Source organism: Nicotiana sylvestris, chromosome 9, assembly GCF_000393655.2.
Source record: "Nicotiana sylvestris chromosome 9, ASM39365v2, whole genome shotgun sequence".
Lineage (NCBI taxonomy): Eukaryota > Viridiplantae > Streptophyta > Magnoliopsida > Solanales > Solanaceae > Nicotiana > Nicotiana sylvestris.
Window position 1 is genome coordinate 65,442,457 of NC_091065.1, and position 26,152 is coordinate 65,468,608.

The window sequence follows — 26,152 nt, forward strand, 5'->3', positions numbered from 1 at the left end:
ACTCCGCGAACGCGAAGCCCTTCTCACGAATGTGAAGGCCAACATTCCACTGACTTCCACTGATTCTTCGCGAATGCGAGGGTCCGCTCGCGAACGCGAAGAGTAAAAACCTGCAACAGCTGAACCTGCAATTTCTACAATTTTCTTAACTCTAAAATGATCCTTTCAACCCCTCGAAACTCACCCGAAGCCCCCGAGACCTCAACCAAAGGCACCAACATATCCTAAAACCTTATTCAAACTTGTTCCAATCATTAAAACACCTCAAATAACATCAAATCACCAAAACGCATCGGATTCAAGCCAAACTTTCTAAAATTTTCCGAATTCCGCTTTTGATCAAAAATCCAACCAAACTACGTCCGAATGACCTGAAGATTTGCACACACATCCCAAATGACTCAACGAAGCTACTGCAACTCTCAGAATTCCATTTCGATCCCTATTTCAAAATCTTGCCTATTAACCGGAAATCGCCAAAATATCAACTTTGCCAATTCAAGCCTAAATCTTCTCCAAACCTCCAAAACCCATTCCAATCACGCTCCTAAGTCATAAATCACCTCCCGAAACTAATCGAACCCTCGGAACTCACATCCGAGCCTTCTAACACATAAGTCAACATCCGGTTGACCTTTCCAACTTAAGCTTCCTCAAAAGAGACTAAGTGTCTCAAACCTTGCCAAATCATTTCCGGATTCAATCCGACCAACCCGATACCACAAAACACGAATAACGAAGCATAAAGAAGCAAAAATGGGGGAGGAAACGGAGTGGTAACTCATGAGACGACTGGTCGGATCGTCACATTAGTTAATTAATTGTTGTATTAAAAATGAAAATCACAAAAATAGCTCATTTTATATTTTTTACCTTTTAATTTTTAGATTATTGATTTTTCTCTTTTTGATTTAGGATGAAGTAATTTTTATAATTTTTATATTAGATAATTAGTTAGTTTTACAATTTAGATTAATTTAGGATTTTTAATTAAAGGAAAAGAAAAAGGAAAACAAAGGCGGAATTGAAGAAAGGCGTTTTTAAATCTGAATTTAGATTCATTTTACACCAAACCGGCCCAAAATTTTTCCCTAAAACTAACCCAAACCCAGCCCAAATAATCAATATACTCGGTCCAGCTTTCCTACCTCCCAAAACGACACTGTTTATTTATCTTTCAATCACATCCGTTGGATTCAATTGATCCAATGACTCGGAACTGGTTACCCAAATCCCTTATAACTGTCCTAAACGATGACCCCCACCCTCTAAAAGCCCCCTCACTCTTCGTCTCACTCACCTTCGCCCTAAACCGCCGTCGGAAATCGCCTACGGTGGCAGCGACACCCCAAACCCCACCAAAATTACACCCTATAATCCCTTCTCCCTACCCTTTCCATATCTCCAAGCCATTGCCTCCGAATCCTTACCAAAAGCTTCAAATTTTGGATCTAAAGTTCGGAATCCCAAAACCCTAAATCATCCAAATGACCCTAAACTCACACTATCTAATCCCTAGCCTTCCCTCACCCCTGTCTTACCATTGTTTTCCCAAAAATCCCAGCCAAACTCCTCAAATCTTAAATTTCAGATTCATTGAACCCTATTTTTTCCCCTTTCTGATTTTTTCGGTCAATAGTTGGTCAAGTGAACCCAAAACATCCATTAGTCGACTGATCTTATTAAGAATAGTCGATTAATGGTAGTTCAAGTTCACTTCTACCTTGATGAAATTTGGTCAGAGTTCGTGGGTGGTCTAGTTTTATCTTTAAAAAATGAGCAATAGGTAATTTCTTCTACCTTTTCTTTAGTTTTTCTTTGTCTTTTTGTCGATTCCACTTCAGGTTAATTATCTCTGATTTAGCTGTTTGATTTAGGTTATCTCTTCTTTTCTTCAACTGTTAGCTTCATTAATTGCATGTTTTAGATTTCATCATTAGGAATTTAATTTGCCTAGGTTTAGCATTTTTAGTTTCTGATAATCCGTTTGTTTTATTCCTTTTTCTTTCATGTGTTTTCTTCTTGCAAGTTTGTTTTCAGTGTCAATTAGGGTAATTTGGATAGGGTTAAAGGTTAATTAATTGCCTATTTTAGCTAATTCCTGATTATTTTAGCTTTAGCTTGATTCAATCTCGTTTTAGTTAAAATAATTAATTTTAATTTCTGACTTTCTTTGCACAAGCATGATGGATTTCAATATTTGTTTGAATGTGAGTTACATGTATTGATTGCTTACATACTTTGATTGCTTAGGATTAATTTATTTTAAATTTGTCAATTAAGTTTGAACCTCTGAATAGAAACTTAAACCTTAATTTTAATTTCAGAAAAATAAAATGCAATACCCTAGGTTTGCAAATTAAGGCAACCTAATCACTTGTTTGTTTCTAGAAGGTCCTAAAAATGGTTGGAATTGAATTGAAATCAGAATTTAGGTCAGGCTTAGTTAGAATGGAAATAATCAGTAAATGGGAGGGTAAAACTAGATTTTTACATAGGTTAATATCAGAAGGTTCTAGGTCTTTGGACAGCTACCCCATTTTTAGCAAAAGATGCTGAAATTTGGGTGGGAAAAAGGACAGACAGCTGTAAAAAGATATTGTACTGTTCTGAATTTCAGAATTTTAGGTCAGAATATTCTCTTTTGATGTCATTTTTTGTACACTATATAAAAGGAACAACATTCACTCACTTACTCACACACTCATCGGCATATATCTGCACAAAAGGTCCTGAAAACATATAGATAAAACATTCTGAGAATTATCAAAAGTAAAAGAAAAAAGCACTTTGAAGGTTCAGGGTTTCTTTTGTTCATCACTCCTGATTTTTGAACTAAAACCTCTGAAATTCCTCCCATTATGGCAAAAAACTGATCCAGTGTTCCTTTTTAAATTATGATTTCTTTGGCTGTGGACTGCTGGTTAAAAGCTGGTTCATTTTGCTAGCATTCTGAGTATCATTTTACTAGGTTTGTTGTTGCGTTTGGTTGCTGAAACTTCTTGGTTTTGTTTTGACCTTTATTTGGTTATTTTTGTTGTTTCTCTTTCAAGGTATGTAACCAATCTTTACATCAAATGAAATCCTCATTCTGAATCTATATTTCATGTCTATTTGTATGCAATCACATGATTCAGCGGTAAATACTAGTTTGTGTTTGATTTTCATCAACTCTCTTGCCAATGTCTTGTATGATCTCCAGTAGTATAAAGGTGCTATTAGGTCTGTCCAGATTCTTATAAACTATAATGTTGTTGTAGTAGTTTTTATTTTCAAGAAAAAATAACATTAAGGATGTGAATCTGACCACCAGTTGGTCAGATTCATCCCATAACAATACATATTTTTTTTTTTGCTTCAAAAAATTAGTAGAAGAATGGCAGGTGGTCGACTCTGTAGTAAAGTGGCAAGAAGTCTTGGTTCGTTTAAAGCTGAGAGCAGTAGCAGCTCAAAAATTTGTCTTTTCTTTTTATTCATTTTGATTTAGTTTAAGGTATTGATTCTTATGTATAGTAAAAAGTGTAGTTTATATCTGTCGCATCTATTTTGTATCCCTTTGTAAAACTATTATATCCCCTCCCCTTTTAAATTCTAGATTTTGTAATGGACTGGACCATTTCAATGTTTAATGTCCAATAGTTTCTGTTTGCTTGAATTGAATATGGAGTCCATGTTGGCCAAGTCTTCTAAATGAGGACAAAGATAAGACGGGCCAGACTTATGGAATAGCCCAATAAGCCTGAACAAGTTTGGATCCTAGGTCGTTAGGCCTGGGGTGTGAAGCCCAATGGTTTACCATTTTCTTTAGTTCTGGAATTTAGCATAATCCTGAAATAGCTGAGAAAGTTTTTCACTGGTATTTTCAAACGCTATTAGTTTTCATATTATGAATGAAGTTCAAGCTGATAGGTTGTGTTTCTTTTATTTTTTTTAAGAAAAGCTGATAAAACGTGATTGGCCCAGTAAATTAGCACGGAACTGGGCCATATTTATGAGTTATTTCGTTAAGCCCATTTCCTTATTTTGGGCCTCTACCAGTTGATTGATAAATGATCTCAAATAGTCCAACATTTTATAGCCCAAAATACCTCCTTCATTCTTTAGTTGATATTGCTAATAACTTAGGAAAACCAATAATCATGAGCATTTGTAGTTAATATAAAATTGAATACAACCTTTTTTTATAATTTGAGGTGTGTCATTCATAACCGAATCATCTAATTTATGGCCCTATTATATTATAACTTAGATATTAGAAATAAACACTCGTAGTTTGCTTTAGGCGCTACTTAGATTATTGTTGTGATTATATATACGTTCGCGTAACATAATCATGAATTTCGTTCTAAAAATAAATCGAGGGATGCATTCGCGCAACTTCGACTAAAACTTTCTTAATAAATAATAATGCGTGATTAATTGTTGACACGTACGCATGGCATAATTTTTGACGCGCCAAAGGAAATGAGTATACGTATGCGTAACTCAATTCTTTCATTAGGAATAATCAAGGAACTAAAAGCGGTTAAAGGAATAAAAGCACATAGGTTCTAAAATGAGTAATTAATCGATTTATTTAAGCCAAATATAAATTGCTAAGCGGTCGTGCTAGAACCACGAAACCCGGGAATGCCTAACACCTTCTCCCGGGTTAACAAAATTCCTTATATAGAATTTTTGGTTTGCAGACTTTTAAATAAAGTCGCAATTTCCTCGATTTGGGATTTAAAATAAACCGGTGACTTCGGACACGAAATAAACATAAACTATTCAAGTGGCAACTATAAAAAAATTAATTTAAATCATCCCATTTCGATTAATGTCACTTAAATTGCAAAAAACTCTCTTATATACCCTCGGGTGGGTAAAAAGGAGGTGTGATAATAGGTGTCGTATTTAGTGATAAACGAAGTCTTTTCCTGATCTTCTGGGTTCATCTGTATTTGGTTGTACCCGGAGTAGGCATCAAGAAAACTAAAGATCTCGTGGCCGGCCGTGGCATCGCTCATGCGATCGACATTATGCAAAGGAAAAAATCCTTGGGGCATGCTTTATTTAGGTCTTTATAATTTATACACATTCTAAGTTTATTCCCCTTCTTAGGGACTACTACTAAGTTCGCTAACCATTCGAGATATTTGACTTCCCGGATGGATCCTATTTTAAGAAGTTTGGTTACCTCGTCTTTGATGAAAGTATGTTTGACCTCAGACTTGGGTCTTCTTTTTTGCTTTACTGGATGGAACTTTGGATCCAGGCTTAGTTTACCAGTGGTGATTTCCGGTGGAATCCCTATCATATCGAGATGGGACCAAGCAAAACAATTCATGTTAGTTTTAGAACTCGAGTCGCGGGTACAACCTGATCCTGTAGGCCGAGCTATTCTACGACCCTCGATCAAATTATGTTGGTCGAGCTACCTGGATCAATCAAATCACATTTAACTCGACTCTTATTCATAAGTACAAGTATTACTAGTGCGCCGTTGTGGGGTTGTTATATCCCTTCTGCATCCTCGTTATTGAAAGACAAGGTCCCTTCTGGTAAGTAATCCCGAGTTCACTTCTCCCTTGTGATCGACACCTTGGTGCATTTAAATACCGGTCCTTGAAGAATATCGACCCCTCAACGATCATGTGAATCGCGTGTTGTGGCTCTTCTTGCTCATTCTGTTAGTTGGAATCTCTATTTTTGAATTGATTTTTGGTCCGATCACTTAAGAATTCTCGAAGGTTCCCCTCGTTGAACATTTGGGCTACTTCCTCCCTTAGTTTTCTACAATATTCTATTATATGGCCATGGGTACCATGATACTTGCATATTTGGTTTGGATTTCTCTGCCGGATCGTTCTATAGAGGTCGAGGCCATCTAGTTTCTTTGATATGTCCGATGGCTGATACGATGGCGGATGCATCTACATTGAAGCTATATTCTGACAATCGTGGTGCTTCTTTGGGCCCGGCATCCTTATCGAAACCACCCTTGCTCGTGAGACCCCGTGAACCTTGACTTCGATCATTATCCTCTCATTCCGTGAAGAGTTTCACCTAGATCTGATGCCTCTATGGTCTCCATTATACGGTTGCTATCGATCTCTATTCGACCTTGGATCACGGTCAATATCTTTTTTAACTCTATGCGCGAGCCTGTTAGGATAAACTAACCCAGAAGGAGCCCACAGTTGATCATCCTCGACCCTGATCTTTGACTGATATCGATTATGTACATCGACCCAAGTGATAGCTAGATATTCGATCAAATTCTGCTTCAACTGCTGTGAAGCTGTGGAACTCCGAATGTTTGAGACTTTGAGTAAAAGCTTGAACAACCCAATCTTCGGTGACCGGTGGCAAATCCATTCATTTCATTTGGAATTGAGATACGAATTCCCTGAGCATCTCGTTGTCTTTCTATCTTACCTTGAAAAGGTCTAACTTTCTTGTAGTGACCTTAATGGCTCTGGCGTGTGCCTTTATAGAACGATCTACAAGCATAGCAAATGAGTCAATAGAATTAGGTGGTAAATTATGATACCATATTATAGCACTGTTCGATAGAGTCTCCCCGAATTTCTTCAGCAATACGGATTCAATCTCGTCATCTTCCAATTCATTTCCCTTGATGGCGCATGTGTATGAGGTGACGTGTTCGTTTGGATCTGTCGTTCCGTTATACTTTGGAATCTCGGGCATACGAAACTTCTTGGGAATCGGTTTCGGAGCCGCACTTGGGGGGAAAGCTTTTTGTAAAACTTTTTGGAATCTAGTCCTTTTAATATCGGTGGTGCCCCCGGGATTTGGTCGACCCTAGAGTTATAAGTTTCCACCTTCTTATCATTTTCCTCGATCTTTTTTTCCCCTGTCTCAAATCACTTTGTCAATTCTTCGAGCATTTTTATGATAGTAGGATTGGACTCCGACTCCTTCTCATTCGGTTTCCTTGTGGCCGGTTCAACCCTGTGATGACTTCTTGGGATGGTTTGAGCTCGACCCTGCCGAAGCGTGATTCTGGTTTTGAAGCTGGGTTATTGCTGTCTGTTGAGCCTGCAGCATTTCAAAGATCATCCGCAGGCTGATCCTGCCATCTTCACCACCGTATGCGTTCTGAGTAGCTGATCAGGTACCCCCGCGAATGCTTCTTTCAGGGTCGACGGCCAAATTTTCATTGATGGCTATATGTGTACTCACGTCGATTGTTCTACAGCCAGAACTCCATCGAGGCCAGCAGTGGGTACAATGTTTCCTGGTGCAATGTTCTCATTTTTGTCATGATGGCTGAGATCATTGTTAAAGTGTTGAGGTGCTGACTAAGAGTTTGACATTTTTTAATTCTGTAATCAAAGACACTTCAAAGAACAAGCCTAAAATAGTGCGTGTTACGAAAACTTTTACTAGCCGATCACTATTAGCCCCACGGTGGGCGCCAAGCTGTTTACCCAAAAAATGGATAACAATTGAGTTTATAATGTGGTTTTAAGGACACGTGATTTCACTTGGCACAAACTTAGAGAAAACTTAAATGGATATTGAAATTCAATAAAAATAAGAGTAAATCAAACTAAATGAGATGTCTATCTTTGATCCTCGGGTTAGGTCACCCTCGAATCGAACAAGTACTTTACTGGAAAGTATGAACAGAATGATAAAGTATTGAGAGCTTAAGGAGATGATGTATTTATTTATGTAACGTGAATATCCTCCCTTTTACAAATGACTAGACCCCTTTATATAGTAGGGGAGTCCTCTTGTTACAATTGAAATCCTATGATTGGCTAATTAATCGGCCTCCACTTGATACGTGCCGGAATTTGTGCCGTGATCCTCGCTCGATCATGGATATTTTGTCTTTCCGTTATTCAATCCAGTAAGCTACCCTCGATCTCTATCTTGTTCGGTCTCGATCGTGGTCGGTCTCGATTTTGATCGATCTCGATCTTAATGGGTCTCAGAGTCTCGAGCTTGACAATCTAACTATGAGCCATAGTCTAAAATAAATCGAAGTCGATCCCTGACTTATCATGCTCCAGCTTTGATCAGTGTCACAAAAAAGGCGAGCCCGATTTTGACCGTGTATAAGTATCATTGAAAATTCTTTTTTCTTCTCGATGCAATTTCATATTCGGGGAGTATGTTTGATTGATCTTTCCTAGTTTCTTTCCGTAATCAACTAGTAATTCTTTTAGATAGACTTGTGTATTTTGATTAAGTTTCTTTTCAATTTAAAACATAGGAGAAACATGTGAGGTCTTGAGGATAAAGGGAGAACGAACACAGACAATATCAGTTATATAATTAAGTATTGAATTAATGAAGGCAGAATACACAGGTGGCCCCCTAAACTTAGCCATATTTTTCACCTAGACATCTAAACTAAGGATAGTTCCTATTGAACACCTAAAGTGAAGAATTTTTTTGTCAATTAGACACAAACTTTGCAGTTCCAAACAACAAAGATGCGTGTATATCACTCGCTCCTGATGCAGCATGCTTAGCCAATAATAGTAAAACACGTAAAAAAAGAAGTAAAATGGAAAAAATAAGAAAAGAAAAGAAAAGGAAAACAATGATGGAAAATTGAAAACCCCCCTCTTTAACCTATTCTTCCCCGAATTTCAGTAGATTGTTATATATTTTTACGCTTTTCTCCCGGTGATAACTTTGATTAAAAATCTATATATACCAACGATACTAAAGAATATCGTGAAATTCGGTATAAATTATTTGATCAAAGTATATATAGATTTATAAGACGAAGTTGAACTTTGAACCTACTGATTCACAAAATCAAAGTTGCTGTGACAACTCCAAATAAGAAATGAATAATATTTTAATTTATTGATCCAAAATAATAGTAACATTTATAGCAATAACACATGAAGAAAGAAGAAGGAATTCATTGTCACAAGAGAAATGATGCCCCCTATTTCATGCATAGTAATAAATTAGCAAAATACAAATTAAATAGAAAGAAAAAGGATCAAGACTCATCAAATCTCATGGGGCTGATAATTAAATTATTGATGGGACAGAATTAAGTAGCAAACTAAATTCATCTAATAACCCTCACCCTGGTAATTGGATTTGTAGTCATCAGAAGTGTAAACAAAAGGAGCAACAGAGTACAATAATGTGTTCTTGCCATGGAGAAATCGGTAAGAAGTAAGAAGAGCTCCTGTTTTCCCCTTATTTTCATCTGTTGGGATATCGCATTCTTCCAGAGAAGAACTTTCTAAGAAGGCCTTGCACTGTGTGATTTTGCAAGATTCATATCCTTTGTGCTCCTTTAGAGAAAATACTGCATAGTAATAACCCTTTGAGTCCGATTGGTAACTTGAAAAGGAGAAAGGCGCAGTTTCATATCCGTAGTTCTTCTCCACCCCAAGGCATGTTATCCTTGCTACAGCTCCTGCACATACAAGGTCAAACGGATTTAACTTATATTCACTGATTGTATAATTAAATTTGTTGTAACAGGTTGTTTGACTTATTTATTAGGTTACCATATATTTTTCTATTTATAGTTAACTGTTGCAATTTTATGATGTTAGTGTGTACAAATTAAAATTGAACCAAAATTTTGGGGGGAAATCTTACGTGCATGCATGCAACAACTGTAAATGAAGACAGTTGGCCACGTTAGGGGCAGATGTGGATCCACCTTTAGGCAACGGGAGCAGCGTATTCACTGTTTTAGGTTCGGATAACTATTCTGGAATTTTAAAAATTATACTCCTTCCGTACGAGTGTCAAATTATCTAAATTTTATTTTACGTGAATTCCGATAAATAAAATTTATGTACTTAGAAATTGCATAAAAATATTATCATAAATTATAATAATTAATCATATAAAAATGAATATTTAAAAGACATGAAAAAAATCGCGGTAAGCAAATTTCTTCTGATTCTCCAAAGAGTAACTGCATGTCTGCATCATATAAAGTGGGACAACATAGTTTATGTTTATCAAATTTGCACTAATTATCACATGAAAAATTTGCACTATATATATATATATATATATATATATATATATGGTATTGCATATTGTTAAAATATATTTTAGGAAAACTAAAAACAAAGGATTTGATATAAAGTATGTATATTCACTATCCTTAATAAATTATGTTCACCAGTATGTTGCTATTGAGTATATGACGGTCCTTCAAGATTTACGGAAGCTTGGCAAAATTCAAGTTCAGCAAAAACAGGATGTGAGTATTTGAGAGAAATTGGTAGGTAATCTGATTGTCTGTATGCATATTTTGAAGGCAAAATACAAGTATTATTATATACTCCGGCAATATAGAAGGACTTACCCTTAAGAGGGATGAGTTTAGATCCTGATTTGCAATAAATCATTCCCTGAACAGCAATGATTGATGCAGGAATCAATCCCTTTGTGGGCAAATGTTTCTTCAAGTTGGATTTTGGGGCACTGCCATAACCATAATTAGATCCATTTCCATAACTGCTGCTTGCAAAAACAATATTGGTGGCTGCTACTAGGAACAAGAGAATGCAGAAAGCTGACAAGTAATTGCTTGAAGCCATTGTCAATATTAGAGCAACTTCAGGGATGTGTGTCTGATTTTGACTACTGATATAATTTGGTTTGTTTTCTGAACGCTTAATATATAGAGAAAAAATTGTCAAAACATTGTGGTGGTGTTGTATAAGGGTGCTCGTATATATTTAATTGGAGGTCAGAACATTACAGGGTTGCACGACCAATATTTGGTGGACCACTAACTATTAATCGTTCCAACTCAGTAAGCTTCATGCAATTAATTACCGGCCTTATCTCCAACTGTAGTTTTTTCTTTTTTTATTCACAAATTTACCTTCACTTGATCTTACAGTTGTAAGTATTATTATGGTTGTAAGGAATAAATCCGTGAAAGGAACTCAAAGAATCTGAGGAACATATGCTATCCAAAACTCTTAACTTAATTGATGAAGTAGCATAATATCATGAATAGAGAATAGATATGGTCAATATGAATGTTGGAATATTTATATTATATGTGGGACGTATTTTTGAAATCTCTTATATATGTATATCTTGGTTGTACGGCCTCTAAGTGGAAGATTTTAGAATTTTGTACATGTTGTCTTTTTTTAAAAAAAATAAAAAATTGTGAGGGTTCCCAATTGATGAGTACGAGACTACGAGTATCCATAAGTAGCCTATGATATTGTGAATTATTTCAGAAGCTATTATATATAAATGACGTCAAATTGTTGTATATAAACCGAATCTTTATACATTTTGTCCAGAATAAAAACTTGGGTGTAGGCCTCATTGGACAAATTTTAGCACCAGAAGACTGAGGGAGTACTTGGACTAGGTGATACCATTTTGACAAACCCATTTTCACAAAGTGATACGTATTTTCTTGCGCAAAATCCAAAGTTGATCGGTCGGCGGAAACTAATATTTACTAACCAAACAGTATATATTATATGTATATACTACATATATATACAAAAAATACACTTTTTGTCGGCTGTTATTTTTAAGTGATGCTAAAAAATATATTTTTCTATTTTTTTTTCATCTATAAAAATTTACAAGCAAATCTCTATATGCTCTCTTTGGCTGAAAGCATCATGAGGACATCAGCAAAAGAGTGTACATGATGGAGGAACCAAATCTGGTACAATACACCAAACAAAGCATTATGGCCATTGGGCTAGTGCCTAGTGGTTAGGTTGGCTGGGCTACAAACTATGAAATAGCCATTTCTGTTGCCTTTCTTTAAGCCACTCTTAAATTTTTGTCCTTAATAGCTCAGTAGGTAAATATTGCCCGTAAAAGTTGTTGAATTAATTCTTGGGAAAATACATAATTTCCCTCTTAATTGAACACTGCCGTTTTACGGGCATTTATTTACCCCCTATTCTTGTTTGAAGTGAAATAAATATCACCCTAAAACTTAATATGAAAGAAAAAGAAAATAAAATAAAAACGCGTAAAATTAATAAAAAGTGGTCCCGTTGATAATGTATAATTAAAATTGGACCCCTTTCATTTTTTTTACCCACCACCTGCCTTCTTTCTCGCTCCTCATCTTCTTTCTTCTTCTTTTTTGTTCTAACTTTTCCCTTTCTCACGATCTGGTCCTCATCTTCTTTCTTCTTCTTCTTCTTTTTATTTTATTTTTATTTTTTTTCTTTCTTGCCATTTGCCTCATCTTCTTTTTACTTCTTTTTTCCATTCAGTTCCAGGATATTAAGAATATGATAATGCATTTTTCTTTATTTTGAAAAATAAGACATTAATGAAGTATATTTTCATATTTTCTCTATTGCGATTAATTGAAATAGAAAAAAATCATAGTGGATATTGAAAATTGAAATAAAAAATTAAAAATAATTAATATGATAAGATAACTGTTTAACCAAAAACAAATTTCTTAGTCAAAGTCAATATCAAGTAGAAATCGGGTTACTGATAACCAAGATATACTTCACTTTCCCAACAAATTTTGAAGAATAGATCAAAGAACAGAAATGAATGACAAAGAAAAATAAGAAATGAACCAATAATCACTCCCCAAAATTAAAGCTTAAAGCTTAGCGAATAAAGTAAAGAATAATAGTGTGGATTTTAATAATAATCGTAACGTGTCATTACAAATGAGAATTTTGTCCTTATATATGAGCATATGATTATAACCGTTCTCACACTTAATTTGGGTTCATTAATGGTATTAATTGTATTGGTAGCCCATTACAATATGTAACTGTAACTGATACATTTATGATTAAGGATTCCTTGTAACCGTACTGATTTCCATTCCTTATTCGTGTATCTTCCCTTCTTTGCAGCCTTAATTCATTTCGTTCTTGTTTCTCCTTTAACAGCTGTCAAGCCCAGTTCTTTCCTCAACGAACCCCATGGGTGTTTCTCCCATGCCTTTTCTACATTCTTAATTCGCCTAATAAAGAATGCCACTTGTCCTTTTATTGATGTTCCACGTGTCATGCCCCGTCATCTTGTTGACAGTCCACGCGTCATGTCTTTTTTCTACCAAACAGGTAGTCCTCCCACTTTATGTATATTCTCAGCTGAATATTCAAGAAGTGGTAAATTTTTATGGCGAAAATTCTTTACCGCCGTCTCTCGAGTATCATTATGCCTCCTTCAGAATCGATTTGACGTATGTCACATTCATTTACTGCCCATGCCACGTGGCTTCTTATGATTGGATCTGCAGTTTCTCAGTATTTTTTTAGGGTTTTTAATAGCGGCTGCGTCAGTCACGAAGTGACGGTTCCATTATGACGATTCATAATGGCCAATTTTAACGACAGTTGTATCTCTTTATAAATACTTCATTCTTTTTTATATCTTGAAGCCTTCTTCCTTCTGTATCCAATACCTTAGTCCTTCGTATCTATGTACCCTTATTCTGTATTTCCTTCGTTAAACATGTCTTCAACAACACCATCATTGACGAACTTGCTCCTTCCACTGCCCCTACTAGAAGTAGGAGAGGTGGTAGACTTTGTAGCCTTGGTTCATTATCTAATCGTGGTTCCTCATCTCAAAGTAGTTCTGCTAGGCCATTTTCTTGTAGACCTAAGGCTCCTCTAACCCATAGATCTTCTTCTAAAAATAGGGACCTGGATGAACTTGTGCGTGAACCTACAGTTGCTGAGATTATTCCTCAAGAGTTTTCTTTGTAACAGACCGTGAGACCATGAGAAATCAAGTCTCTTCTATAGCTTCCTTTAACACTCCTGAACTTTACACAAGTTTAATCACTGTCGGTCTTTTTTCCTTGGTTCGACGAGAATATCATTGGAAATTAGATTTTTCAGTTTTAATCTCTGGTGCCAATCAAACAATCACCTCTTACCATGTCGGTTTTCTGTCATTTATACCTACCTATTTACTTTAGGGTTTAAGCCTCCCATTGATCCAGTGATCATCGAGTTTTGTCGCTACTTTAATATGTGCCTTGGCCAGATTGGCCCCATCATATGGAGGAATGTAGCATGCCTTCGTTAGTTGTCGGATTTGGTCTCTGTCCCTTTTACCTTTCATCACTTACTTTACCTTTACTCCCCCAAGTTGTTTTGTGAATGCGTCTTTTCCCTTGTGGCTAGAAGCAAAAGAGTGTTAGTTAGCCCCGAGGATGACCGGGACCATTTGCTGGTACCCCTGCTTTGTTGCTGCTACTAGCGGGTTAATGGGTGAAGAAAACATGTCTTTTCCAAAAAAATGGAACTTTGCACGTAAGTTTTCTTTTCTTTTTCCTTTTATATGTCTTGAATTTCTTTATGTAACTATATACCCATTTTTTCAGCAACCATGAAACTCTTTGAAGAAATTCCTAACCTCCGCGCTTGGGTAGAAAAGATATTGACTGATGCTCCTATGGATAAAATATATTAGAAATTTCTTTCTCAAAAATTCGGTTGAAAAGTGAAAACGCACGGTGCTTTTCACCTTCATAATTCTTCTCTTTTTTTTACTTGTTCATATGAAAATTTGTCATCATCCCCCCTTTTTTTTAGGATTTCCTATTCGTGGCATTAGTCCTACGTATGTTCCATCAACCAGGCTTTCTATAAGTTTGGCTCGGGAACGTATTTTGAGTGCTTCTTACTCCAAAAGGATAACTAGTGAAGCTCGTGGGTCTGATGATGAAGAAGAGGTAGAAGAAGGTTCTTTGGTGAGAAAACCGCGTGTCAAGAGACGCGTGGTTTCCGATGATGGAACCCCTACTTCTCATGATCCTCCATCGAGCTCAATTCCTTTCAGACTCATTGATGAGCTAGAAAATGCTCCTTTAGGGATTTCTGATGAAGATGTTGCTAATCCTCCATCCAGTCGTATTGATACGTTTTTCGCCCATGGCTTGAGGGTAAAGAAGGTTTCGGGCATGTTTTTGAAGAATTACCTCTCGCTTCCCTTCCAGTTTCATCTACCGTTAACCCCATGTGTCTTTACCTGATGTTACTCCAGTTGTCGCTCCCGTTGTTGTTTCTCATATAGAAGCTGAGCCTTATTGCGACAGAGGGGAGATGAAAAAAGTTGTAATCGAGGTCCCTAAAGGCGGGAACTTATTGAGAAAGTCTGGTCAAGATGATGTGCGGTTGAAACCATTGCTTGGCCCCGTGGAGAAGAAGAAGTTGGAAAGCCATGGTTCAGTAACCTCAATGAATGACATTGTCCATTCTTCTTTGAAGGTATAGGTTTAATTACATTTCCTCCCTTCTTTTTCCTCATTCATAACTCTTCCTCCCCTATCTTTTGTATAGATCAACTTGATTGGCATAGAGCTTATGAAAAGAGTTTCTTAGACTGACTAGCAAATTACTAAATTGCATGCCGAGGCTGACAATTGGAAAGAACAGTTTGAAGGTCTTCAACTAGAAAAAAAAAGTTCTTGCAGAAGAGAATAATGCTTTAGAGCAACAAATGAGAATTATTTCCACTGAGTTAGCAGTTGAAAAAGCTTATTCAAGTCAAGTCGGGAAAGATAAGGATAGACTGGAATTAATTTTTGCTGAACAACTCTCCAAGACTACTAAAGAGATAAGGGGTTTGAAAGAACTCCTTAATCAAAAAGAGGTTTATGCGGGTGAATTGGTTCAGATACTTACACAAGCTCAGGAAGATCTCCGCACCTTTACAGATAAAATTCAGTTCTTGAAAAGTTCTCTTGCTCCTTTGAAGATAGCCTATGAAGCCTCAGAAGCAGAAAAAGAAGAGCTGAGAGCTGAGATTGATCAGTGAGAGAGAAGGATTACGAGGCCCTCGAGGATAAGTTATCGTTGGATGTTAGCTGGGATTTTCTGAACACTCACCTAGAGACTTTAATTGAAGCCAACCATGAGAGTTTTGACCTTAATGCTAAGATTGCTAGGGCTAAAGAAACAATATAAAACACAGCAACGTCAAAGCTTTTCCTCACCTGAAGACGAAGGTTCCAAGGGTGATGGAGATGGACTTGTTCCTAGCGAAGCTGATGTTCAAGCCTCTTTTCCCCAAGTTGATGCTTCTTTTCCCATTGATGATGCTCCTTAGCTTTTCTCCTTTTCCTTACTCTTTTGTTGACTTTTATTTGGAACTCCCTTATGTTGTTTTTTTCTTAGTTTAACAACTTTTTGGAAGGTTTGTTTTGGCTGCCTCTGTCTTTTTGGGGTTTGATGACAAATTATCCCCTTGTTTTTTAAGGTTAATATATATATGTTTCGGTTGTTTTTTCCGCATATTATTCTCTTTGCCGTTTTAATATTTATGCTTTTTTTTGCATTTAAAAATGCCTTAATAGTCCGTGACTTTGATAAACACGTGTTTTATAAAAGATGATTCTTTTATGTTAACGACACTGATGAAGATGACGTCTCATCTTCATATAGCAAATATATGAAACATGAAGTAGACATGAAAAAAGAAATAATTTGAAGAAGTTTTATCTTTTGAACTTTCAAATAAATTTCGTACATCATTCTCATAATTGTTCATACAACACATTCATAACTACTTTCATTGTAGCAGATTTACAACTACAAATTCAGGTCTATTATCCTGTGACTAAAGTTTTGGCCTTAACCTAAAACTCGTGGGATTATGGAATATCTTGCATCCTTTTCGCGAGTTTGAACTCCTTTAAAAAAAATTCAAGGTTTCTTCAAGGTTTTTGATTCAGGATGAACTGTGCCTTTTTGGTTCTTTTGCTTTTGGTTCTTTTGCTTCCTTCTATATACATAGTTTCCCCCCAGTGTTGGAGTTTTGAAGTATGAAATCTCGAACACTAGATCACTCTTTTCTTTTGGTCTGTTCCCAGAAAAGGAAAATATAAACAGGATTCAGAGATAATTATTTAGATGATGACTGCATAACCTTTTTTCCATCAGAAAAGTTACAACCTAGATCGAGAATTAACTTAGTATTCCGTGTGTCTTTCGGGTTTAATATCATCATTTGGTACGGGCAAGCTTTTTGCCTATCATCTAAAATGGTTAGTAAAATTCAAAAGAACAAAATAAAATTGAACTTGTGTGATACCTGACCATGGGTATTTTCCTTGTCTAGAAGTAATACTTCTTCAAATGAATTACATTCCAGTTCGATGGTAGCACATTGCCATCCATGGTTTCCAACTCTTCTTTTCCACTGATGCCTCGAACACTGTATGGGCCTTCCTAATTTGGGCTCACTTTTCCTGCATTGGCCGCTTTTGTTGACCGCAACACCTTTTTGAGGATGAAGTCTCGAATCATGAAGTCTCCTCAGCAAGAATCTGCTCAGCTACTAAACATCAATACCTGGATCTGTACAAAAAAATATACAGAAGTGTAGTATGAGCACACCACATTGGTGCCCAGTATGTATCAAGATTAACCTCAGTGGAGTAGTGATGAGAAACAGTCGAGACACCCACTGGTCTAATAAGCAGAACAAGTTTGAGTACAGAAACAATATAATGTGATATCTATATAAAGACTAAGCGATATGGCTAACAATACAATAATTGTAATAAGTAAAGAAAACAACAAGCAACAACGGAACACCATAATAAAACACAGAAAAAGTGAACGGAAATACAACCCAAATCTGAAATCACAAATATAGTAAGGACAAGTCATAACTCAGAAACTACGACAGTTTTCACATTAGGTTTTAGCCAACAAAATTCAATCAATTAGTCAAATTCTTCAAGTGATAACAATATTTCAAAATATACTTCCTTCAAATAAATATTTTTTAGAAATAGTTCTTTCAAAATAAATACCTTTCGAATATAATCTTTCCAAGTAAATATCATTCGAATATAAGTCACCATGTGCCATCTCATCTCATATTCATACAATACGAGTCTCAATACTTGGACCCTAACACTTGGCATTTTGTGCCCTCATCACACCTCATAATCAAACCGACAACTCATGTGCCAAATAGAGCCATTCTCACATGGAAGGCAGATAAACAAGGGTGTGCGTCTATCCTCCGCAATACCACGAAGCCTATTATCCGATAAGGGTGCTTAGCTACGTGTATGCATGTGCATGTATCCTAATATAGTACGTACCAGCCAATAAGTATAAGGAAAAGAACGGACAACATGTAGAATGTTTAAAAGAATGTAAGCACAGAAGATCAGCAGCTCAAAACGTAGATATAACAATAGGGGATCTCCTAGGATACCGTCCCGTAGTCCCAAATGTAACTATGTAGGGGGATCTCTCGGAATACCATTCCGTAGTCCCAAAGTAAATATGCAGTGTTGGGGGATCTCCTGGAATACCTTTCCGTAGTCCCAAAGTAAATATGCAGTACAGTGGGATCTCCCAGAATACCGTTCTGTAGTCCCAAAGTAAATATGCAATACATGGAGATCTCCCGGAATATCGTTCCATAGTCCTAAAGTAAATATGCAGTACATGGGGATCTCCCGGAATAACATTTCGTAGTCCTAAAGTAAATATGTAGCACAAACAATAGAGATAACAGTTACAACACAGCAGAAATCTCGTGCATCACCACAATGAGTACAACAACAACAATGACAATAATACAAAGTACGACAAGTAACCACTCAAGAACTTTAAATCACAAAGAAACGTTAGAACTCATTCACAAGGAATAACCACAGTAAAGAATGCTAAGCGTAAAGAGAGCAGCTCAACAAGGCAGGAATTAATGTGCCGCAACGATTCCACAATGCACAGTTCGGCAACAAGGAAAAACTAACACGAGTCAAATAGTTCCAAATAAGGGTAAGTCAACTAAAAATGGGCTATCTAGACTTCATTTAAGGTTGGGCAATTACGAAGAATATTCAACAATACAATTAAGGATATACAGCGGACATGTAATCATAAACTCAATTAAGAATAAACAATTGTAGGAGGAGACGATGTCAATTTCAAATAAGATAAGCAGTTATGAAGGGATAGCATGACAATAGAAAAGGTAAAATCTTCAGTTAAGTCAAATAAAAGTCAAATAGGCAATAAGAGTGAATCCTAAGCAATTAATTCCAATTAAGCATGTAGAGGTGAAACTAGCAATTAGAAAACTCAATCATATCAAGGACAACTTTCTACTTAGTGAATATAAGGACCTAACAATCCTAAAAGGCCAACTATCCATAAATAAGTACGAGCACGCACTCGTCACCACGCAACACGGATTACAATCAACATAGAAGTCTCAAATCCTAAGGGGAAGTCCCCCACACAAGGTTAGGCAAGATACTTACCTCAAAGATGACAAACCGATACTCTAAAATGCACTTCTTGGGTGAAAGACCTCAGGACGACTCAAATCTAATCAAAGTAACTTCAAAGAACAAATAAAACTCATAACAAACTATTCCGGATCATAAAGTCTCAATCTTTAACAAATATCTAAAAATCGGTCCAAAGTCGACCCTTGGGCCCGCACCTCGGAACCCGACAAATTTTACAAAATCTGGATACCCATTCCTATATAAGTTCAACTATACAAAATTATCAAATTTCGATACTATTTCGTCCCTCAAATCATGATTTTTCATTTTGAAATTTTTCTTCAACAACCAACATTTTCCTCAACTCAAAACACAAATTAAATGATGAAATGAAGATAAAATCATGGAATATGTTAGATTCTAGGTGAATAACACTTACCCAATCAATTTTCTTGAAAAACCCCAAAAGAAGCTTCCAAATCCGAAGTTTAAAACTCAAAATATGAAGAAATGACCAAACTCTTGACTTATATGATTTTGCCCAGCATTTTCCATATCTGCGGGCAATTAAGCGCATCTGCGCAGTTGCATTTGCGAGAAATGAGTCCGCATATGCGAACTCAGCTAACCAGGCCTGGGACATCATCTGCAGATTTACAACAACGCACCAGCAGCACAGCAGAAGCGAAAGGGGAAACTGCAGAAGCAAGTTTAATCGTAGGTGCGATCTCTGGACCGCAAAAGTGACTACCGCACTTGCGCGCCAGCCTCCACAGAAGCGAGAAATTACCCAGGCTTTCATGACCGCAGTAGAGGCCAGGTTCACTCAGAGCGGAACCGCACCTGCGCTCCAAGGTTGAAGGTGCGAAAACACCAGAACCAAACCTGTTCAAAACTATGCAAAACATCCGAAACTCGTCCGAATCACATCGAGGCCCCCAGGAATGCGTCTAAACATACAAACAAGCTCTATAACTTAATAAGGACTTGCTTGAGGTCTCAAATCATATCAAACAATGCCAAAAATGCAAATCGCACCATGAATCGAATTTTGAACTTCCAAATCTTCCAACTTCGAAAACTCATGCTGAAACCAATCAAACCAACCTGGAATGACGTCAAATTTTGCAGACAAGTCCAAAATAACATAACGGAGATTCTCTAACTCTCGGAATCACATTTCGACCCCGATATCACAAAAGCCAACTATGGGTCAAGCTTCTCCATTTTCTAAACTTTAACTTTTCCAACTTTTCGCCGAAATACCTCAAATTAATCTACGGACCTTCGAATCCGAATCCGGAAGTGCGTCTAAGTACAAAATCACCATACAAAGTTGTTGAGATCATCCAAAACCCATTCCGGGGCCGTTTACACAAAAGTTAATTCCAATCAAATTCTCACCGCTTAAGCTTCCAAAACTAGATTCCTTCTTCTAGTTTGACTCTGAATCATCCGATAATTGAATTCAACCATACATGCAAGTCGATACTCATATTTTGAAGCTATTCAAGACCTTACGCTACCGAACGGAGTTTAAATTCTCAAAATGAATGGTCGGGTCATTACACCAAGGTTGTTGTATTGACCGGTGGAGGAGTTTATGTTGCATTGGGTAATCCTATGACAAAAGCTTGTAATGCACTATTTACATGTTACACAATCAATTGCTTTAGAGCATCTTGCTCTATGTTTTGTTCGTCCCCTTGCTGATCAACAACGCGTGATGCAGACCTTTCAGGTGAACTTCCACGAGATTGCTGAGGGGATACCGTAGGTGAGTGGTGTGGTGGAGTTCCATTGTTGGTTCAGCTGGTTATTTTCGTTAATAGTTGACATACTTGGTTGTCAAAGAATAGAATTTGAAAAGTGAAAAGATTATCAGATTCTCGGTAATAGAACTAATTTGTTTAACCAAAAATAGATTTCTCAGTCAAAGTCAATATTAAGGAGAAATTGGGTTACTGATAACCAAGATTGACTTCACTTTCCCAACAATTTTGGAAGAATAGATCAATGAATGGAAATGATTGACAAAGAAAAATAAGAAATGAACTAATAATCACTCCCCAAAATTAAGGCTTAAAGCTTGGTGAATAAAGCAAAGAATAATAGTGTGTATTTCAATAATAATCGTAACGTGTTTGTAGGCATATAAATTTGAAAAATTAAATTCATAAATTAATTTGGAATATATTTTAAATTCATGATGTATTAGTCCAAATAAATTTATTGGGCTAATATAATTGAATTAACTATATAAGTCATGATATAGATGGACTTAATAAATTAGTCCAAGTTCAGTGGGCTGAAGTGATGAGCCCACTTCATTAAGCCCAAGATGACATCTACCTAGAGGCCCAGTTTGGTGCCACGTGTCAAATGACATGGCGCACCAAGTCAAACGGAAGATCCAATAGGATCATGCCATGTGTCAAAATGACAAGGCATGCCAAGTCACACTAAAAAGCCAATAAAATCGTGTCACGTGTGCAAGTGACATGTTCTGGCCAATCAAATGCGGCCATGTCACACTTCAATTTGATTGGTCAGAAAGATTTTATTTTTATTATGACTCCTCCCTTCCACAACTATAAATAGGGGTCTTCATAACTCAGAAAAGACACCAGAAGTTATAACAAGAAGCAAAAAAGGGCTCGTGGATCGAACGTTGCAAATTCCTCCACAAGTTCTTAAGCTTCAAGCAATCAAGTTCAAGCTCAAGAACGAAGAACAAATCAAGTTCAAGCTCAAGAACGAACAAAAATTTAAGTATTCAAGATCAAGAATGAAGTCAAATTAAATACAAGGCGTTTAAGATCAAGGCTACTTGTTCGTGATAAAATTCGTGGCAACAATCAAAGTGTTCGTAACGGATAAATCAAATTACAATTGAAGATCAAGCTCAAAGGCCCCTTGAATTTATATTGGAAAAGTAGAATAAGAGGAATCATAGAGATTGTAACACTCAAATATTTGAAATAAAATACTACGATAGTTGCAATATTTTCGGTCTTGATTTTATTTTCCTGATGCAAATTTATTGTCTACAAATTCTGGCACGCCTAGTGGGACAATCTCTACCTCTCATCTCAACTTTTCAATCACCAAAGTTCAAGAACATTGAAATGGCTTCGAAGAAAATCAACTCCATATCAACATCCACTAAGGCTGCTAACTCCAGGTTCTATACTGATGTGGAAAGCATCCTCGATGTTACCTTTGAAAGCTTCAGACCAGTTATAAGGAGCAAAGCAAGATCTTTAGGACAACAAGCACCCCAAGTGTCGTCCGCATCAACCCCTGTTTTCGGATCTTCATCCTCAAAAGGAGCAAGATCTTCCATAAACGCACTTGAAGGAGGAAGCGATGTTGCTGAAAAGATCAAGAAAACTCTTTCTCTACTTGACCTCTCCGGATCCAAGAAATTTGCTATGAAGGAAGATGATGATGCTTCAAGTGATGGATCCTCCCCACTTACACCATATAGCGTGAGCCAATAAAGGATCAATCTGTGTAAAAATCCATACTACTCTCCATCGTCCACCACAATTATGCAAGCCATGGTGACATATACTTCATCTGTGGAGGAGCAGTTGGCAAACTTGACGGAACCAATCGCTGGCTTGACCAAATGCATGCAAAATCAAGAGGCTATAATTTACAAGCTAACAGACAGGGTGGGAATCTTGATGGAAGAAGAATCTACCCATGCACCCGGTAAACTCCCGGAAGTTCAAGAGATTGATCCTGCCCCACGACAAGTTGTATCTACTAAGGAAATTCCAGTCTCTTCGAAAGGGACGATTCCAATCAATCAACTAAAGGAGTTCATTGAAGGAACTATAAAAAACAAATATAAAGTCACTTCCAAGTCCTCATTTACCTACGCAAAGTCGTACACTTCAAGGATCAATATGTTGAAGATGCATGCTGGCTATCAACCTCCAAAATTTCAACAGTTTGATGGCAAAGTCAATCCAAAGCAATATGTGGCGCACTTCGTTAAGACATGCAACAATGCTGGGACCTATGGAGATTTCCTCGTCATGTAGTTTGTCCGCTCATTAAAAGGAAATGCTTTTGATTGGTACACGGACCTCGAGGCTGGATCTGTTGTTAGCTGGGATCAACTAGAGCAAGAATTCCTCAATCGCTTTTATAGCACGATATGTACTAAGAGTATGATAGAACTTACAAATACTCGTCAACGAAAGAGTGAACCAGTTATCGACTTTATCAATCATTGGAGGAATGCAAGCCTCAACTGCAAAGACATGCTTAGTGAAGCTTCAGGCATAGAGAACTTGCGAGGTACATCTTGCAAGGTATCAAGCCTGGCACATTTGAAGAACTTGCGACTCGTGCCCACAACATGGAGTTGAGTATGGTCTCCGCTGGAAATGAAAGGTTTCCTATCTATGAGCCTCGTAAAGGGAACGACAAGCAAAAAGTCAAGAAATGGGGAAAGTTCATACCTAAATCTGAAAACAAAGAAGCTATAAATGTCAACACATCACCTGTGAAGTTCATAATGAAGGTGATCAAGAAGCAGAGTATGAAATCCACTTCTTTTCAAGATAAGCTAAGTGGAAAGTTGACTCTAAAATAAATGGAAGAGAAAGTGTACCCATTTCTAGATTTTGATGTGTCAGCTATTTTTGAAGAACTCCTCGAGTTAAATCTCATTGAGCTTCTATAGATGAAGCGACCAAATGAAGCTGGGAAAACAAATGACCCAAATTACTACAAATACCATCGACTTGTAAGCCACCCTCTGGAGAAGTGCTTTGTCTTCAAGGACAAAGTCATGGACTTGGCTCGCGAAAAGAAGATCGTGCTTGAAGATAAGAAAGCAAGCACAAACCAAGTCTCTATCACCTTTGGCTCATTTAGTCCGGATGAATTATGCGGTTTTAATGAAAGTAAAGATGAAGAATTACTGGAGAACGACAAAGCTGAATGTTACACCCCGCATTTTCTTACGTTAAGGTTTCGTCGTAAGTTAATTTACATAGACTCGGGGATGAGATTATCTTGAGGTTAGTATATTTATACTATTTATAACAAGAAATTAACAAGTGATAGCATCACTGATAAGGATAGAGTTTTGGAAGCTCCAAGAAGGCCATTTACAAGATCTCAAGCCAAAGAATTACAGACTAAGGTTGCTGGATTTCAATGGCAAATAAAGAAGCTTCTAACTATAGAGGAAGAGCTCAAGCCCAAAGTAGAAGAATTATCTAAGTTTTAAAATTATTTGGTGGCTCAAATTGAAGTCCAAGAGAAGGAAGATTGGGTCACTCAAATCAACCCTTGAGGTTTACCAAATGGGCTCAAAATGAGTTTAAAAGAGGTCCAAAAGGAGATGTAACAAAAGGAACCCAATTGAAGTCCAAACCAATGGCCCAAACTAGTTGTTTAAGGCCCAAATCTGCCCCTAATGGTCTTGGTCGCCCCCACCTAATTTTAATGACTTTTCTTACTCTTTAGCAACCACCCTACCTAATTGTAATGACTTTGTATGTCTTAGTAACCACCCTACCTAATTTTGAGGACCTTTATGCCTTAGTATTCCTATAAATAGGGAGTTCTTCTCATTCATAAGAAACTATATTATTGATTAAGTATATCATTCTTTGAGAGTTCTTTGAACTTTTGTTACTTGTGCTTTGAGATTTATCTTTCAACACTTACTAGATTATAGTTCAAGGTAGTAAGATTACTTCTCTTTTATGATATCTTTGATTCCTTTGGGGTATTCTTAGAAGACGATTAATACTAGTTATTAATTGTTGTCTCAAGTTACTCGTAAAGTGGTCAAGATTCGAATCTATTGTTTTGATTTGCTTTTTAAGTAAAGGCATTTGATTTCTTCCATAAATCAAGACGTTGTTACTTTAATCCTGCAAGGCTATAGAACTTGCATTCTTGGAAGTTCTTGGAATTCTTTCCTTAAATTTTTCCCATATCCTTTATTTTCATCTCTTTAATTCTAGTTGTTCAATTCCTTGTTGTTATTGCTTCCACATTTACTTCTCAAATTCTTACTCTAATTTGGATTCCCGACCTAGTTGTTATCAAGTGGTATCAGAGCAGTTTCTATCAAGATTTCGTTCTTGATAAGTGTTGGGATTTCTTAAATACTAAGAGCAAAGAAAAAAAAGAATTAACAAAAAAAACGAAAAAATCAGTTTATAAAAAAAGATATAGAATTGCTTGCTCTCCAAAAACAAAGGAAACGAGAAAAGAGGATCCTCGATTTTCTTACACTTTCTAATCTACATATTTATTCTTTTCTTTTTGTTCGTGTCTTGTTTCAACCGAGCCTAAAAGTTCTAGGATTTGGTTCCTTTTTTTTGTTCCCCAAAAAAACAAAATTAGAATTTTACTACTAAGAACTTCATACAAGTTGGGTTTAACTATAAATCTACAAAGTATTTTGTTCAAAGGTTATTCCGAGAGAAAAAAGGAAGCTAATTTGTGTGATACAATTTTTTTAATGATGTCGCGTACAGGTAGTGATGATGAATGAAGAGTTTTCCAAGAAGCCGAAATAAAAGCAAGAAATGATTTTACCTTGCAAGATATGCATCAACAATTTGAAAGGTTGAATTTGCACTCCAAGAAATGAGGGATACTATTGCTGATCAAAGTGATACAATAGGTGAACTTAGGAGGGAAAATTATGTTAGGCCCCAAGCTAGGAGAAATGTACCCCATGCTCCCATTGTAATTCAAGAAAACCTTATAGATGATTTTAATGATATTAATTTTGATAGGGTGGGACGAGATAGGAGGGGACAAAGAGGTAGAGTAGAAGATGACAATATAAGTAGTATAAAGATGAAGATGCCATCATTCAAGGGAACAAGGGACCCAGACTTGTACCTTAATTGGGAAAGAAAGGTTGAAGCCATCTTTGATTGTCACAACTACTCTGAGGGTAAGAAAGTT

At 36.7% G+C, this 26,152-nt stretch overlaps 1 protein-coding gene across 1 annotated transcript; it reads right to left on the reverse strand.

The window, feature by feature from the left end:
* Positions 1-8,980: 8,980 nt before the first annotated feature.
* Positions 8,981-10,637, reverse strand: LOC104234375 (protein SEED AND ROOT HAIR PROTECTIVE PROTEIN-like). The gene is made up of 2 exons (XM_009787932.2): positions 10,319-10,637; positions 8,981-9,406 (listed from the first exon to the last, which is right to left on the reverse strand). The coding sequence occupies exons 1-2, from the start codon at positions 10,551-10,553 to the stop codon at positions 9,054-9,056; spliced, it is 588 nt and encodes a 195-aa protein (XP_009786234.1). The 5' UTR covers positions 10,554-10,637; the 3' UTR covers positions 8,981-9,053.
* Positions 10,638-26,152: the final 15,515 nt, after the last annotated feature.

Bases quoted from the DNA above. Each gene is read 5' to 3' on its own strand.
- LOC104234375 (XM_009787932.2), bottom strand. From the start codon at position 10,553: ATGGCTTCAAGCAATTACTTGTCAGCTTTCTGCATTCTCTTGTTCCTA. The intron at 9,407-10,318 runs GTAAGTCCTTCT...TTGTATGTGCAG, and splicing joins TAAACTCATCCCTCTTAAGG to GAGCTGTAGCAAGGATAACA.